The sequence below is a fragment of the Sebastes fasciatus genome, chromosome 4 (genome assembly GCF_043250625.1).
Source record: "Sebastes fasciatus isolate fSebFas1 chromosome 4, fSebFas1.pri, whole genome shotgun sequence".
NCBI lineage: Eukaryota > Metazoa > Chordata > Actinopteri > Perciformes > Sebastidae > Sebastes > Sebastes fasciatus.
The window spans coordinates 18332276-18350286 of NC_133798.1; the positions used below are offsets into that span (position 1 = coordinate 18332276).

The following is an 18011-nucleotide window of genomic DNA, read 5'->3' on the forward strand; positions in this document are numbered from 1 at the left end:
AAGTGAGAAATAGGCATTACAGTAACAGCTGTAGCAGGAAAAGCGGGTCGGTGCCGGGGCTGAAGCAGGAAGAGAAACGTTATCGCCTCCCGACTGCGCCCGCAGGGAGACACCGGAACCCGGTCGGAGACGATAACGTTTCTCGCTGCGGAGCCCCGTCACTTCACAAGACACGGGAAACCTCTGTTGGTCTGGAGGAGCTGCAGCATTTATTTCTGCACAAACGTCCACTGTACATTCACTAGATATTTTCAGTGTGTAGTGAGCGCGCATGCACGTCTAGAGGTGGAGCGAGACAGTGAGAACACGCCCGGTGTGAGTGAAGGCAAGAAGGCAGCGGAGCAGAGACTCCGGCCACACGCGAGCGCGCATATGCGAGCGCGTGCATGGGATCCCGACCCGGTAGATTTATACATGTAAAAAGTTACAAACAGTCCCTTTAAAGTCAAAACTGCTCCACCAAATGAAAATCTACTTAAAGATTGTAAGTCAACCCCTTGAGAAATTCTATGAATCAGCCTATCATAATAACATATTAAGGCTGGCTAACACCATCGTCTCTGACCCCAACCATGTTTTGAACAGTGAATATGAATTGTTACCATCAAATCGGAGACACAGGGTTCGACGATTTAATAAGGTTAGACTGAAGCACTCTTTTGTGCACCAGTCAATCCTAAAACTAAATATGGAGCCTAATCCCAGATCAAATGTACGTTGAAGGGCCCTGAATATTGTCTTCTGTGATTATAATGTTTAAATGTACGTATCCTTGTTTGTTGTCTTTGTCCTTTTTGGGATGTTGCAAATGGAGCTGGTGTGATGCAAAACAAATTTCAGACCTGTCTGACAATAAAGTATTATCGTATCGTATTATCGTATCCGCAGTATAGTGGAAAAGTATTCCAATCTTTCATAAATGTAAATTTGCGAGAGTTAAACCTCACTTTAATGTTTTCAAGAAAGCAATGGAACTATATATATATATATATATATATATATATATATATATATATATATATATATATATATATATATATATATATATATATTCAGACAATAACTTTGGCAAAAAAACAAAAAGATAACTAAAACGGCGAGATTGTGCTCCCATTTTAATGTTTTTAACTTAAAGGTCCCATATCGTGCTCATTTTCAGGTTCATGCTTGTATTTTGTGTTTCTACTAGAACATGTTTACATGCTGTAATGTTAAAAAAAACACTTTATTTTCCTCATTCTTTCTGCTTGAATATGCTTGTATTTACCCTCTGTCTGAAACGCTCCGTTTTAGCGCATTTTGACGGAAATTGCAACGGAATTGCGTTGCTAGGCAACAGCTTGGGTCCATGTGTACTTCTTCTACACTGCAACCAGGAAATAAACTGGGACACATTTAGATTGTTTACGTTTAAAATTGTGTCAAGGGTCTAAATATTGTATATTCGTCACTTATTACTTAAGCCTGCTTTATAATAAAAAAAAACATGAAGATCTCACTTTTTTTATAATATGGGACCTTTAAGTTAATATTCTTTATTTATTTATTTATTTATATTAACCCCTGGCAAGTTTTATGTTACTTCATTTTATTTGATTGATCCCTTCATTTCCTTTATATGGTTTATTTACCTATGTATCAGTTTAACTGTTTATTGTATTGTTCACAGATTTAAAATAAAATCTTAAAAAAGTATTCCGGTTTTACTTAAGTAAAAGTAGCAATACTACATTGTACAAATACATAGTTAAATACATAGTCCTGCATTTTAAAATCGCAAGTAAAAGCACTAAAGTAAAAGTACAAAAGTAGCATTAAATATACTTTAAGTACCGAAAGTAAAAGTACTCATTATGCAGAATGGCCAATTTCAGATTCATATATATACACTACACCAGTGGTTCCTACACTACAGGATTTTTGCTTTTAGATGTTATATTACAGAAAGTGTATGAAACCCATGGCCAAAATAGTCATATATTATGCCATTGTGTTACTTATGGATGTAATTACTGTGAAAATAAATTATTCCCCTTTTTGCTGGGGACCCCCTGGAACCCCCTCAAGGACCCCTGGGGGTCACTGGACCCCAGTTTGAAAACCACTGTACTATATTACTGAATTTTAATTGTATATCACTTTAATGTTGTAGCTGGTAAATGTGGGGATAATAAAATAATTATTTTTTAGTCTATTTATATTTTGTTTTAATCTAAATCTGCTAAGTAACTAGTAACTAAAGCTGTCAAATAAATGTAGTGGAGTAAAAACTACAATATTTGCCTCCAAAATGAGGTAAAGTGGAAGTATAAAGTAGCATAAAATGGAAATACTCTTTATATATATATATATATATATATATATATATATATTTCATGAGCATTGGTGAAAGAACCTGAGACCAAAGATTTTCATTGCCAATGACTGAATTGACAAATGACAAATAAAGAATCTTGAACCTTAAAGTACAGGACAAAAATTCCAAAACTGGGTTCGCGACGCCCCCAATGTACATTCAGGAATTGCATTTATGTCAACATTTTGAATATTTTGTCAAAATTATCAAAGGCTGGTGATTATCCCATTTGTATGAAATGTCACAATGAAATCACATCAGTTGTTGCATGTCTACTTAATGACATATTTATTGTTACTGTGCAAGACAGAAGCACTATGATTGGCCCAAAAAATATTAATCTGTGTGGGTAGGAGCTTCTAGATGGTTACACTGTAAAAACAACAAGATCCTTGTGGAACTTTTGGAGGTTTTTCAATTTGAAACTGTGGAGGAACCTCTTAAGGTGCTTTGAGGAACCTTCAAAAAAAGGTTCAAGGTTCATTCTGGGAGGTGAGGATGCCCTAATCTATCCAAGATGCGCACTGAATATCAAAAGCCAGGGCTACCTTCAAAAGGTGATCGTGGAACAAGCAAACTTCCAAGTGTAACAAGTGAGTGCATTTTTACCTCCACCAAGGCCAAAGGCCTAGAAAGGAGTTTATGTTTTCACAGGCGTTGGTTGGTTTGTTTGTTGGTTTGTCCATTTGGAGGATAACTCCAAAAATCTGCAGTGGATTTGAATGATGTTTTTTGGAGGGGTGGGTTGTGGCACGATGAACAATTCATTAGATTTTGGTAGCGATCCGGATCATGATCCGGCTTCAGGAATTTTTTTTAATAACTCTGCTCAGCCTGTGCATAAACACCACAGGCCACCACAGGGGAGCAGCGACGTACATGAAACCTGCCTTGGCGGAGGTCTGCGTTCTCCAGGTGCACTTCTAGTTTAAAGGGAGTTCAAGCACCAATTTTGCATCTGTCTTTCTTGCAATGCAGCAATTTCCAAAGGTTATGATGTGCAATTCGTCAGCGCATCTGATTTTTTACCTGATCATGTTTACCACATGAGCAGCGTTTTTGGCAGTAAGTTATATTGTTCATCCAATTATATGCAATAAGAAATTATAGAAATATATTATTTGCAAGACTGATAAGCAAAAGAAAGTTCCACAATTTCCAGTAGGCATGATGGGCTAATGTATTTCTGTACTCACCTATCCAAATAAACCACACCAAAGGAGTAATACACTCCACAGTTCCATTAAAACAAACAAAACACAGCAGGTATACAAGAGCCCTACCTATGAAGGACTGCTGGTGCTCTTACCTTCAGGAGCAACTGGATTTCCATTGAAGAGGTAGGGGAGCGGGAGTATTGCAGCACCGACGTCGAGTACTAAGGGGAAAACAAACTTGGATTAGTTTTCATAGAAATGATGGCAAACTTTATTTCAAGAACCTCAAATAAAATTCTAAGTAAGTTTGTGTGTCTCCTCACATTCCTGGCTGAGTGCCCTCTGGTACCGGAGTACCATCTCCTCCTTTTGGCCTCTGCAACTATTTTCTCTGCTGCTTTTCCAGTGACCTCTACATCAACATTTTAGATGTGCCACATTTCAGAGGAAATCTAAAAGACGAATATTTACATACATTACAAATTTACTGATACATACATTGATATTTTTAATTTTTTTGATAGATATTTTAAGTTTGGTTTTTAAGCATTTTTGCCTTTATTTGATAATAGGGACAATAGAAAGAGCAAAGGGGGATGACATGCAACAAAGATCAGTCAGTTTAGACTGAACAAATAAACTCTTGTTCCTCCGTTTGTTAAATCAGAATATTACACGGCTGTGTTGAATACTCGATTCTGATTGGTCAATTGCTGCGTTCTGCTGTCTGTAATTTCTCTATATCAGACCGTTGCTATGTATAACAGACCGTTGCTATGGGCGCAGCTCTGATGTCGGATTGTGGGTGACCGTTTTTGTGACAAAAAATATAAATTTCTTAAGTAAGAAGCCGTGTAATAAGCGGGATAATGTACAGCTAGCGGGTCATTTTTGTGAAAGAATCCCGTTCAGGGCGATGAGAGACCTGTCGGGGATTCTTTCAATGATCTACATTATCCCTTACGTATGGGCTCTCAGGAGTCCAGAGGTAACGTTACACAGAAGACCTGACGTAATACACGCAGATAGTGTGTTTTAAGCCTGTGTAGATCAAGCGGTCGATGAGGAAGTGTGTTATGACATTTATTGATTGACTGAATGTTTGTTTTGTAATAGGTTTTGTAAACAGTATTTGCTCAGTGATGCAAGGGACATTTTTACAGAAATCTGACAAAGCAAACCTAATCTCATCAAAAACACTAATTTGGAATAAGTTAAACATTTGGTATGTAGTTATGGTCAGGATAATATTGTCGGCATTTTTGCTAATAAATGAAATGTGATTCTTAAGAAAGCTGCTCAGGTTTTATCGGCACATGTAAGTCTTTATTTGCTACCAAACAGTGGTGTACAAAACACTACGTCGGTCGGAGGTGAACTGCATCAAATTCCAATGTTTGAATCAATTTAAACAAATAAAGAAAACTGCAAAAGCCTTTTGAATTTTAGGTAATTTTTGTGAGCTCCATTCTGCATAGGAGGAACGATTGTAAATTGTAAATAATGACTGTAAATATATGTCATTCTTTGAGTGCCTTAGTGCAAGGACATGTTTAATAATTGTTACATGAATTATTTAAGTTATTTTTTACAGCTTACATTCATTGAGCACTTTTTGGGAGAATTGATTTTATTTCTAATCAAGTTAAATTGTGGGTAGAATGTGAGATTTAGATGATGCTTTTAATCATAAAATTGTTGCACCCCTACCACCTAACATGTTTAATCAACAACTAACTGAGTCGCAAATGTTCATAATATTGTGTCCACATCCTATAACATTTACAAGCACTCGAAATGTTTGACAGCAAGTGAAGGCATCAGTAGTAATAGGGTAGTCCAGGGGTCAGCAACCTGCGGCTCCGGAGCCACATGTGGCTCTTTAGCTCCTCTCCAGCAGCTCCCTGTGGATTTATAAAAATGGAAATGAATAACTGTTTTTTTGTTTACATTTTCATTTTTATTTATCATTGTTGTAGGTCTTTGGTACGACAGAGTATTAGGGCCACATTGAGGAAAAATAAATAAATCGGAGATTTCGAGAATAAAGTGATAATATTAAGAGAATAAAGTCATAAATTTACAAGAAAAAAAGTCGTAATATTATGAAAATAAAGTCAAAGGTTTACAAGAAAAAAAGTTGTTATATTATGAGAATAAAATCATATTATAAAGTATTAATTTTACGTGTTATTTAAATTTTTTCTCGTAAAGTTATGACTTTATTCTCGTAATATTACGACTTTTTCTTGTAAAATTATGACTTTATTCTCGTAATATTACGACTTTTTCTCGTAAAGTTATGACTTTTCTTGTAATATTATGACTTTATTCTGTAAATCTCAGATGTTTTTCCTCAATGTGGCCCTAATACTCCGTAGTACATTTGCACTGTGGCCCTCACTGCATTAGACTTATATACTATATACTTAGACTGTGTTACCTTCATCACAATGCTCAAATGTTTTGCGGCTCCAGACAGATTTTTTATTTATTTTTTTGTCTAAAATGGCTCTTTTGATAGTAAAGGTTGCTGAACCCTGGGGTAGGCTCGCTCTCTTCAGATTAATCTGTGATTACATTTTGAGAATGTTTCACTTGATTTTGTTGTTGCTAGTAAAACAATAATTGGTTCGGTTGTTACACAATATTGGCTATGTGTCAACCAGTATATAAAAAAAAAAAAGTCAGTAGACTCATCACGTTTCCTTCAAACGCCTGAACGCTTCCATGTTTTTTCGCAGTCGTTTCTATCACGTGAACGCATTTGGGTCAATATGTCCCAACATGTATGTGACTGTGGAGCAGTGTGGCCTTTAGAGGTCAGTGGTCTCCAGAGGTGTGGCACAGCAGCCAGGCGTGGCTCCCGAGCGGAGCGTCTGATTGGCGGCTGAGCTTTAGGTGTCTGGGTGGTACCTCCGAGGAGCGTCTAGCAGCGCTCACTGCAGCAGAGTCTGAAGCTGAAGCGCAATGCCTCGTTTTACTGTCCACATCCGAGATGAGTGGCTGGCGGTGCCATGCCGGGACACCACCAACACCATCCAGTGGCTCGGACACGAAGCTCTCAAACGGTACATGAAGAACAAACCGGACAACGGTGGCATCAAGGTCGTGAAGGACACTCGGTTTAGGGTGCGCAGGTGTCAGGGTCAGGGTCTGCTGGACGCGGACGACACCGTCGAGGATGTGCTGGAGGATAATGACTTTGTCGAGCTGGGTAAGTGACTGTATGCATATATAAAAGTGACTGTATGCATATAAAAAGTGACTGTATACATATAAAAAGTGACTATGCATATAAAAAGTGACTATGCATATAAAAAAGTGACTGTATGCATATAAAAAGTGACTATGCATATAAAAAGTGACTATGCATATAAAAAGTGACTATGCATATAAAAAGTGACTATGCATATAAAAAAGTGACTATGCATATAAAAAGTGACTATGCATATAAAAAGTGACTATGCATATAAAAAAGTGACTATGCATATAAAAAGTGACTATATATATATAAAAAAAAGTGACTATGCATATAAAAAAGTGAGGCATATAAAAAAGTGACTGTATGCATATAAATAGGTGACTATATATAAAAAAGTGACTGTATGCATATAAAAAGTGACTGTATGCATATATAAAATATAAGAAATGTATAGGCATTGCAGTTTGGGGTCCAGTTTTTGCCACTAGTAACTGTGCATGTTTAGTTATGTGCCAACGATACAAGACATTTAATAAAGTTACATTATCTACCAATAAGAGGAAATGTGTACAATGTGTATTATTATTATTATCCTGTTCTTACAGCTATTGAAGGCGACACCATGTCTCCTGACTTTATCCCGTATGAGCCTGGAGTTTCTCATCTGTATCCTTAAACATGTGTGCCATATTAATTATTGTGGGTACTTGGGTACTATAGTTACTAGGTACTAAATCCAATTTATTGAATTAGTTTTTAATTTTGTTTATGCATGTACATTGTTTTCAATTGTGGGTAACACTGACTGAAAGAATAAAATAAATCTCAGTCATATATTTAATAAAAAACATTTTGTAATTATCACTTCTGTAATAAAATAACAGTATAGGGCAACGTTTTATTTGGCTGAATGTTATCCTTAATTAAACTATGTAAAATAGCACAGCAGCATACAAAGAACCCAGAGAGGTAAGTGTTTATTTTACCCATTCTCTATTAAAATTTAAAACCTATTTTACCGACTACTTCTGTGTAACACGGCTCTCCTTGTGCAGTTTATTGCCTTGGATGGCAACAGCCTGTCATCGACAGATCTGGTCAACTTAGGAAGGGGACTCTACAAGATAAAGGTAATGATCAACAAATTGTATTTGTTGTCACGGCTGGACAGTGTAATCTTTGACTTATCGTAATCATTACCTTTACTCACTTTTTCAGCTGACTATGGAGGCAGAAAAAAAAGTTGTGCAATCCAGAGAGCTTTTGGACACCATCGTCAAAGAAAACAAAGGTAGGACAAAGACCTTAAATGCATTGATCTTACGGTTATCCAGCTACTGCAAAAATGCAGTATTTCATCAATGATCCCATATATTGAGTTCTCTGTATCTCTCTGTGTTCCTCCAGTTGTCTATGGAATCACAACAGGTTTTGGCAAATTTGCCCGAACAGTCATTCCTGTCAGCAAGCTCAAGTAAAGACAATATTTTACCGTCCGTTTTCTTTGTCAGAGTTAGATCTTCTGTTGGACAATGAGCTGTTTTTATGTGCTGATTTGTGCTTGTCCCGTAGGGAGCTGCAGGAGAACTTGGTGCGGTCACACTCCGCAGGTAATAAAGCTCTCTGTAAAGATCAATTTTTAGTCTAGAATTTAAAATTTCAAGATATTCATTGCTAGGTTTTGCCATTAATGTTATGCTATGGTGTGTAGGTGTTGGGAACCCACTTAGCCCAGAAAGGACCCGCATGCTGCTCGCTCTGAGGATCAATGTTCTGGCCAAAGGGCACAGTGGAATTTCTCCGGAAACGCTTCATGCCATGATCCAAGCCTTCAACGGTCAGCCACCGGCCGCACTTTACCTTATCTGACCTGACATATCAGCTGCAGTGGATGGCTGATAACTTCCTTTAGGGATCAGTATTTGGGAAGCTGACTGTCGTATGATTAATAATCTCTAACCCACTCTGCCTCTGCAGCTTCTTGCCTCTCCTTCGTCCCAGAGAAGGGAACAGTGGGCGCTAGTGGAGACCTGGCACCCCTTTCTCACCTGGCCCTGGGGCTGATGGGAGAGGGTAAAATGTGGTCTCCCAAGAGCGGATGGGCAGATGCCAAATATGTAAGATCCTGTCATAATTACTATTCCGTGGTTGTACAACAATAACTTGCATAATGCTGGAGGAATGTGCCTTTTGCTTGTAACAGTGACAGGTTGCAAGGTCCAGTAGGAAAACATGTTTGCTTTTTGATGACCCTTGACCTTTTACATGTTTTTTCTCCTTTCATCTGTGGCCAGGTCCTGGAGGCCCATGGACTGAAGCCAATATCACTAAAGCCTAAAGAGGTAATGTTTAAAACCAACCATGCTCTCTCATATTTGATTTGCCTGCACTAAAGACCCGACCCAGGGTTCACTGGCAATACATTGTGCTTTCTCCTCAAGGACAGAATTTAGAAGAACAATAAGTGATCATATTTACAATTATACAAACAACAAATATACAACAAATATAGTGCATACTACATTGTATTCTCCTAGTGGCTCTTCAAAGGACCAATATGTCTACTGCAATAAATCATAAAATCACCATGATATTGCTTTATTAAAATTGCTGGGAGCTACCAATGTAGTGGGCGGATCCCGTTTTCTTGCCTTGTGTTGATCCAGCACCTGTAAAAACCTTTCGGATGTGCATACCCCACAGCTTTTTTTAATCAGAGGTTAAGGAAACATGGAAAATTGAAATACTGGCTTCTCCGACAACAACGTTACAGCCAGTATGTTCTCCTTTGAAATTTCCATTCCGGTCCAGAACGTCTGTTTTTGTTTTGGCCGGTGTGATCCTGTCCACGGCACATTTCGACACCCCGCTGCCACATATGAAACTAATTGGCACACAAACAGCCTTCTGCAGCCATGAAAGCAAGCTAACAACAGAGATAATGTTAACGTTAGATTCTACCAAACCTGAAAAGCCTCGGCACATCTCTGTGTGATCCGTGTGCAGCTCAGTTATCAAGGGAGCGAGTATTTGAAACACACAGCTGGTGAAGTGATTCCGACTCCTGCTGGTGGCCAGAGGCCAACGCCGTTACGCTAACACACGCTAACTGCTATCAGTCACACCAGAGAGGAGCGTACGGGCCATGGCTCCAATGTTTTGAATTTGGACTGCGCTACCCATTTTAAACGATAGTTGTCAGTGCTACATATTGGTCCTTTAAAGTGGAAAATATGTCCATCTCATTCTGTCTTTCCCTAACAGGGTCTTGCTCTGATCAACGGGACCCAGATGATCACCTCTCTGGGGGCTGAGGCCGTGGAGCGAGCCCAGGCGATTGCTCGCCAGGCAGACATCATTGCTGCTTTGACCCTGGAGGTGCTAAAGGGAACCACCAAGGCCTTTGACAGTGGTGAGCAGCAGCAGTCGTGGTGGTGAACAAAAATCACAAAAATAGATTGAAATATTTACCGCAAACTTGAAGATTCTGTATCCGTTCCATCCTTCATTTTCTGGTGTCTTCCTGCAGACATTCATAGGCTGCGGCCCCACCCCGGACAGATCGAGGTGGCCCTACGCTTCCGCTCGCTGCTGGACTCTGATCACCATCCATCCGAGATTGCAGGTCAGAAGACATATTCTAAAACAGACAAGTAGCACAAAATTATATAATAAGTTATTGTAATACACTTAACATCTGGGCAGCACTGTGTCCTCACAGCAAGAAGTGTGTCCTGTGTTCAAATGTCAAATGAGGGCCACAATGAGTGGAGTTTGCATGTCACATGTTTGTGGGGGCTTCCTCCCAACCAAAACACAAACATCTGTAAGGAATATTTCTACCACTGGTTTGAGAGCTGGAGCACTGCGGCTGCACAGCTGCTCCACAGCTCATAAATAGTTAGAATGGTTCAAATGCAAAGGGCGTATCTCCCCAGACGGATTAATAAAAGTATAGCTTTTGGTAATATTATGCACGCATTTCCCTGTTAAGCACGTAGTACTTAATGTGTGTCATCTGGTGTTGGCATGTTTTTCCAGAGAGCCACCGGTTCTGTGATAGAGTCCAGGATGCCTACACCATGCGATGCTGTCCTCAGGTAACCTCAAGTCAAGTTTATTTATACATCCCAAAATCATAAGTTTCTCCCTCAGGACTGAACAGTTTGTACACCCTCGATCCTTACACTTTCAATTTGGGAAAAACTCTGTGGTGGATTCTCTCGTGGTAGATTCAATGAATGATAGTCCTGAAGCAGAGCATTCAGATTTTTTGAATTGGGAGTAGGACTGTGCTTAAAATGTTGTTCAACGGTTTCTGAGCATGCCTTTTCATTTCTGTACACAGGTTCATGGAATCACCGTTGACACAATAAAATTTGTCCAGAACATCATCAATACAGAAATCAACAGCGCCACTGACAATCCTGTATCCTTCCCCGGCATAAAGACCAGAAAACTAATCCATTATGTGAATCTAGATGTGCCACTTTTGTCTCTCAAAACTGTAAATTGGTTCAACCACAAATTCTAGGTTCTGCCACAAATTATGTACTGGATTTTATTGTAAATCAGAGGTGATTTATTTTTCTTAACGGCCATACAAGATGGTATTTGCAGAAAGAGGTGAGACCATTTCAGGGGGGAATTTCCATGGCGAATACCCAGCTAAGGTATGCATGTTTGTGAAACATTTTTTGGGTATTTCTATTTTTTCGTCCTGTTTTTCATTGCCCTTTCCTTTCTTTTAGGCTATGGACTTTTTAGCCATTGCAGTCCATGAGTTGGCCTCCATCAGTGAGAGGAGGATTGAAAGGTTGTGTAACCCGTCTCTGAGCGAGCTGCCGGCCTTCCTCGTCAACGAGGGAGGACTCAATTCAGGCTTCATGATTGCTCATTGCACCGCTGCTGCCTTGGGTTAGTGTGCAAAAAAATTAAATAAAATGTAATATTAACAACAGTAAAGTTAATTATATGCTACTTTATGTTGAATAAAATAGATTTTTGTCAGTAAAATTAAATTGGTTTTAATATTGAATGATGAATTTCAGGTAGAATAACACCAATATATATATGGTGTGGCATTTTATCATATTTATCTGTATTTATGCCCCTTAGTACTCAATGTTTTAGCATGAATTTTAACTCTAATCTTCCTTTTTGTACTGTCTAGTTTCAGAGAATAAAGTTTTGTGTCATCCATCGTCTGTGGACTCCTTGTCCACCAGTGCTGCCACAGAGGACCATGTGTCCATGGGAGGCTGGGCTGCCAGGAAGGCCCTGAGGGTCGTGGAGCATGTGGAGCAAGGTAAGCCTTTTTTTAAAATCCAGGAATGATTGGATTATTGCTCCTATTAATATTTTAAAAACATCCTATTACAGTAATTGTGAGGCGTAGATATGGGCATAAAATTGTTAAACACAGAGATGCAGTAATTACACTAACAAAATACAAATAAATCTAATGTAGGTACTCTGGACTTCAAATCAACTGCATCAAATAAATGAACCAGTCAAAAGGCCAAAATGACTGAAACACCAATGGAAAAATGGCTAACTTTAAAGCGATAAAATCAGTTAAACAAGCTGCGATATAGTTCAGTTGTATACAGTTCAATGATCAGCACTTTTTAAAAAGATCCAATAACCACTTAACTTTAAGTAAGCTTCGCAAGCAACAAGCAGCAGCGTATACAGTGTAGGACTGCACAATATATAGTTTTATCGTCATCACAATGTTAACTTGCTTGATAAATGCATCGCAAAGGACTGTGATATTGAATGGATATAGGGGTTGACTATTAAACTATAGGTAAAAAAACAACAACAACTAAATCAATCACTTATTTTTTTGTGGAAAAATACGTGTTGGAATAGACTGAAAAGCTAAAATCAACAGCTTATTCTAACTATTAAAAATGGTAGTGGATCTTTAATGGTATTGGAGGAGTACTGTGAGTTGAGTCCAGTGGCTGCTCTATATGGACATATAATATCTAGTTTACATGATACTCTTATGATTTTTAAAATGATAGGATTACAATCGACACGTTGCTAAACTAATTCAAAGATTGGATGAACTGAAGCATCTTCATTGGGCTCCACAAATCTCTCCTGAAAGCTGCAGTGGGTAGAATTGAAGCAAATATAATTAAAAAAAGTTATTTTTATAAAACAGTCATTATACTGTATCCTGACAGTAGTGCATGAGACGGGTAAACTGAAAAAAATCTCCGGTGTCCTCCAGTGCTCCTAATGGCATCTGCAAGATTTCACAGACTGGAGGAAAACAACCAATCAGAGCCGAGCTGGAGCCTGCCATCTCTGAGCAGCTGTAAATCACTCATGAACTCCGATCAAACGGTCAAACAAGGCAGCGCTAATCAAATATGAATCAGTATTCTGTTACTGTAATGCCTATTTCTCACCTCAAATGTTTTCAGAAACATCTTGTAGTGTACTGTTTAGCTGTAAAATGACAAGAGTTGTTGAGATCTCTTGAGGAAATATGAAGCACCGCCCACCAGCCGGAGCAAACTTTCTCATTTTACAGCTAAACAGTATGCTACGAGATGATTCTGAAAACATTTGAGGTGAGAAATAGGCATTACAGTAACAGAATATTGATTCATATTTGAATCATGTTATATAATCCACTCTAATGTGTTCAGTATGCAGTGCTGACTAGACGCACTGTTACCTTACTGCAAACACTGGATTGTCATTTAACACGCCAAAAGTAGTGACATCAGATGTTATGTAATGTTTTAATTTTGTGACTGAAATAAATAACACTAAAAAGAGGACTAACCTAAATAAGACATTTTTAAAACTCAAAAAGTGATTATGCATTTTGTCAGATCTAACGTCTGTTTCTTGTGATCAGTTCTTGCTATAGAGCTGTTGGCAGCCTGTCAGGGCATTGAGTTCCTCCGCCCACTTAAAACCACCACTCCGCTGGAGAAGGTCTATGAACTTGTGCGCAGTTTGGTCAAGTAAGTCAAACAGATGTGGTACACAAGGTACACAACTTTCAGTCCACTGAAATGATGTACAGGAAAGTTAATATTTATCCACTGTTCAACTTCTGACTCTCAACCATTCTGCCATTAACAGACCGTGGATTAAAGACAGATTCATGTCTCCAGACATTGAAGCCGTTCACCGTCTTCTACTTGACCAGAAGGCAAGTGATAACACTTACGGAGGAAGTAATGCTCATTCTTACTGTGGCTGTTAAATGTGTCCAATCTACTGTATATCTACATTTAAGCTCCACAGGGATGGAAATTAAAGACAAAAATGGTGATTTTTTTAAGTAACGTGTTTATATTTTTAACTCAGGTGTGGAACGTGGCCAAACCTTACATCGACAAGTATCAGACTGAGGTCATCCCTGAGTCCCGTCCCATCTCTCCTACCGCCTTCTCTCTGGAGGCTCCAGCATCTCCGAGGAAGCGTTGCCGTCATGAGTGAAAACCATTTTGTTACTTTGCAATAACTATAATTAAAAGCATAATTTATTGAGACTTGTGTGGATTTGAATGAAAACCACCTAAAATGTTTGATTGAAGATCAAAGATTGATTGGAAGATGTTTTGACCCTCGTAGACTGAATTCACACTTTGATTTCTGTCATTTTTAATCATTGAGGATATCTTGGTAACTTAATAATTGGGTATTTCTCTAGTAATTATTGGGCGTATAGCTTGCCCTGCACCGCTGTGCACTAGAGTTGTATTTATCTACACTTTTGTTGTCCCTTTAAAATGTGCCTAATTTAGTTTTTATTGCCACATGACTACCTCAGCCATTGTACCATTTTCATATCAATTAATGATGTAGCACAAATATTACTATGATTAAATATTGTTTTCTGTAGTAATTATATGAAATCTTAAATGAATGTTATCTGTATATTTCCATTAGAGAATACAACAATAAAAGTTTCTGCTTTCTGCTTACTATTCCTATTAATATGATTATACATTTAGGGCATGTTTGTGGTTGACAGAAAGCATATTGCTTATTGATACTTATTTCTGGTTTGTTATTACAGTCTGTTAAGGTTACTGTTAGTAGTAGAAGTACTGATAGTAGTGTCTGCAATAGCAGGAGTGATCTATCTCCTATAACTGTTCCACCACCGATATTACCTAAGTACATTTACTCAAGTACTTAAGTATAATTTTGAGGTACTTGAGTATTTCAAATTTTTTTACTACTTTATACTTCTACTCCACTACATTTATCTGACAGCTGGAATTACTAGTTACTTTGCAGATTCAGATTTTACAAACAACTGGTGGTCAAGATATAAAATTGATACTGTGCTATAGATTAAACTATCCAACAGTATATAAAGAAGTTCAAATGTGCTCCATCTGCAGCTGTAATATATCTTTAAAAGCATAAGATGATGCAATAACATGATCTATATTGGAGCTGCAATGATTCATTGATTAGTTGTCAACTATTAAAATTAATCGCCAAGTATTTTGATAATCGATTAATCGGTTTGAGTATTTTTTTAAGAAAAAAACAGTTAAAATTCTCTGAATCCAGCTTCTTGAATGTGAATATTTTCTGGTTTCTTTACTCCTCTATGACAGTAAACTGAATATCTTTGAGTTGTGGACAAATCTAGACATTTGAGGACGTCATCTTGGGCTTTGGGAAAGACTGATTTACATTTTTCCCCATTTTCTGACATTTTATAGACCAAACAACTAATCGATTAATCAAGAAAATTATCAGATTAATCGACAATGAAAATAAATCATTAGCTGTAGCCCTAATATAATAACATAACACTCTGAAAATGACCATTCTCCCAAACAAGTATTACTTTAATACTTTTAGTATGTTTTGAGTGGTATTGCTACTTTTACTTAAGTAACATATATGAGTACTTACTTCTTCCACCACTGGGTAATGTCAGAATAAGAACCAGAAATACTTTATTGAGCTTTAATTTACAGAAAACCTATAAAAAATAGTTAAAAGTAGAATGTAAACAAAACCCTGTAATATAGGAATCAAGAGCACAGCTAGTAATAATATAAATCTTTATCTAAGTGAGCATTAGCAACCCATCAAAAAAATCCAAACAATGAATATCAGCCTCACAAGGACGTCATCTGGTTTTCTTAACCAAAAGATATTTAATCATCTTTCAGTCGAGTATCTAAGTCACATACACAATGTGTTCTTGGGTTATATATTTACATGTTTTTGTTCTCTGTGTGCTGAACCGTAGGAAGTAAGTTTAACAGAAGCTTCCTAGTCCAGTTAAACAGCACCTACCTGTCCAGGCTGAGATGCCCACACTGCCACCCTGAGGTGCTGTGATGAAATACCTGAGGCTTGTACTACGAAGCGAGTTCAACGTACCCAGGGTATGTTCTCGTTATCTGGCTTCACTTAACCTAACAAACGAGATCTCGCTAAACTGTACTACGAAACTGGTTATCAACTCGGTAAATCAACCCAGGGTTTCTCAGTCTGGATATGAGCGCGTTCACATGAACGAGGAGGTGTTTGCAGCATCTGACCAATCACAGACATGAACAAGTCTACTGACAGACAGGCTGATGGGCACATTTAACAAAGAGTAAACTATAGTAGACAAATACGAAGAAATTAAACACTTAATCCAGGCTAAAAGTAACACAGTTGAAGCGGCCAAATGCAGGAAGAACAGCTGGTAAAAGAAAAAACTCCGGATGTGTGAATGCGTAAATTAACAGATTTATTAATTTAACGGAATACTCAAAAGTCAGATATAATCGTCTAAATATAAATAGCATAATAGATGAATGACTACTTAAAAATCCTTTCACCTGCTTCCCCCCTCTGTGACGGTGTGAAACGGACTCAAGAGGAAGTAAAAATAAATAAATATAAAAATATAATTCAAAGAGTTAAACACCTACAACATAAATCAAACTATCCTTCTTGCATTTGTCATTTTAAATTGTGTTGTTTTAGTCTGGATTATGACTTAAACTTCTTCACATGTGTGTGATATTATCATACAATCACCGCACTGAGCTCTGATGGGTCAGTAGGAGGTGCTTTCATAGGAGTTGATCTCTGATCAGGAACATAACATGCTCCGGAGCAGGTTAGCCGTTCAGCATAAATTACCATGGTGATCTACCCCGGTAAGAAGTGAACCAGCTTCGTAGTACGGAAAACCCAGAGTTAACCCTGAAGATACCTTGATAACCGCAAATCCTGCTTCGTAGTACAGGCCTCTGAGGAAGATAAAGTGGCATATGTCACAAAACAGCAAAGGCAGCATTGGTCAACAAATTCAAAGGTTACACAAACAACTCATCACAGATAGTAGCACAAGGGGGCAGAAGTCTGTTGTGCACATAAATAGTCCAGTCTTACAGTAAAGACTTTGTCATTGTGTGCTTAGCTTTCATATGTGTCGTTGCAATCTCACTTTTTTTCCAAAACATACCCTCAAACTAAACTGAATTAAGTTTTCTGCACAGATTTGACTTTACTCATCATTGAATGAAGGCAAAAATGTGCTACACAAACCACAATCATACAGGTTTAAATTCAGTACTTCCTGATTAAGCAGAGAGGAGTCTTTTAAAAGGGGTAACAACAGAATAAAAACATTGCCACCATTATTTCTTACAGTTCAGGCCCATGTTAGAAGTGTTTTAATCTAAATGTTCTTAAATGGCATGGCAAGCCTGCGATTGTTTCAAAACATCCATTCATCCATCTAATCTGAGCAAACCAATAATCCAATATAAAGTTGTAGCTAGTTTGCAAAGGTTACAATGATTTTTAAGTACTTTTTATTTATTTTTTTCAATATTATATTTATTGTTTTTTTGTTCATTTTGAAACAACAGAACAAACATTCACAAACGTCACTAATAATAACATCCTCGGTACAAAGACACTTAAACCTAATATTAATATAAAATAAGCCAGTATAGATACAGGAAAAACATATTATATCGAAAAAAAAAATAAGGAAAAGAATATACACAAGTAAAAAAAAAAAAAAAAAATGTATGGGTAGTCTACTCACTTTCTAGCCAGCTAACACGAGGCAGAAATGTTTGCTAGCGGGGCAAACAGTATACAAATGGTGACGATTAGATGGCGCTATAGAGCTGGCTTTATAGGTTTACGGTAAAAATTGTGAGAGAGAAAAACAAAAAACTTGTCTCCTTCGAGCCGGATTCGAACCAGCGACCTAAGGATTTCAGCTTGATACCACTACAGTCCTCCGCTCTACCAACTGAGCTATCGAAGG

General features: G+C 37.8%; 1 protein-coding gene, 1 long non-coding RNA gene and 1 other non-coding gene across 4 annotated transcripts; 1 reads left to right on the plus strand and 2 right to left on the minus strand.

Moving 5' to 3' along the window:
- Positions 1–3819: 3819 nt before the first annotated feature.
- On the minus strand, positions 3820–17871 carry LOC141766011 (uncharacterized). Of its 2 annotated transcripts, none has more exons than XR_012593560.1 (4): positions 17784–17871; positions 16941–16977; positions 10190–10358; positions 3820–3965 (listed from the first exon to the last, which is right to left on the minus strand). It is a non-coding gene; the product is annotated as an uncharacterized LOC141766011 (long non-coding RNA). The 2 variants fall into 2 exon arrangements; XR_012593559.1 differs by lacking the exon at positions 3820–3965 and adding an exon at positions 4813–5417 and having other exon boundaries at positions 17784–17865.
- On the plus strand, positions 6435–14670 carry hal (histidine ammonia-lyase). Its single transcript, XM_074632429.1, has 20 exons — positions 6435–6730; positions 7324–7384; positions 7660–7687; positions 7774–7848; positions 7937–8009; positions 8126–8192; positions 8291–8328; positions 8430–8555; positions 8696–8835; positions 9013–9060; positions 9983–10130; positions 10248–10343; positions 10760–10818; positions 11067–11147; positions 11326–11391; positions 11470–11635; positions 11892–12026; positions 13605–13713; positions 13835–13904; positions 14063–14670. Exons 1-20 carry the CDS (start codon positions 6484–6486, stop codon positions 14192–14194), a joined length of 1965 nt encoding a protein of 654 aa, XP_074488530.1. The 5' UTR covers positions 6435–6483; the 3' UTR covers positions 14195–14670.
- Positions 17872–17923: 52 nt separating the features above from the next.
- Positions 17924–18011, minus strand: trnay-gua (transfer RNA tyrosine (anticodon GUA)). Its single transcript is given in 2 exon segments — positions 17924–17959; positions 17975–18011. It is a non-coding gene; the product is annotated as a tRNA-Tyr (tRNA).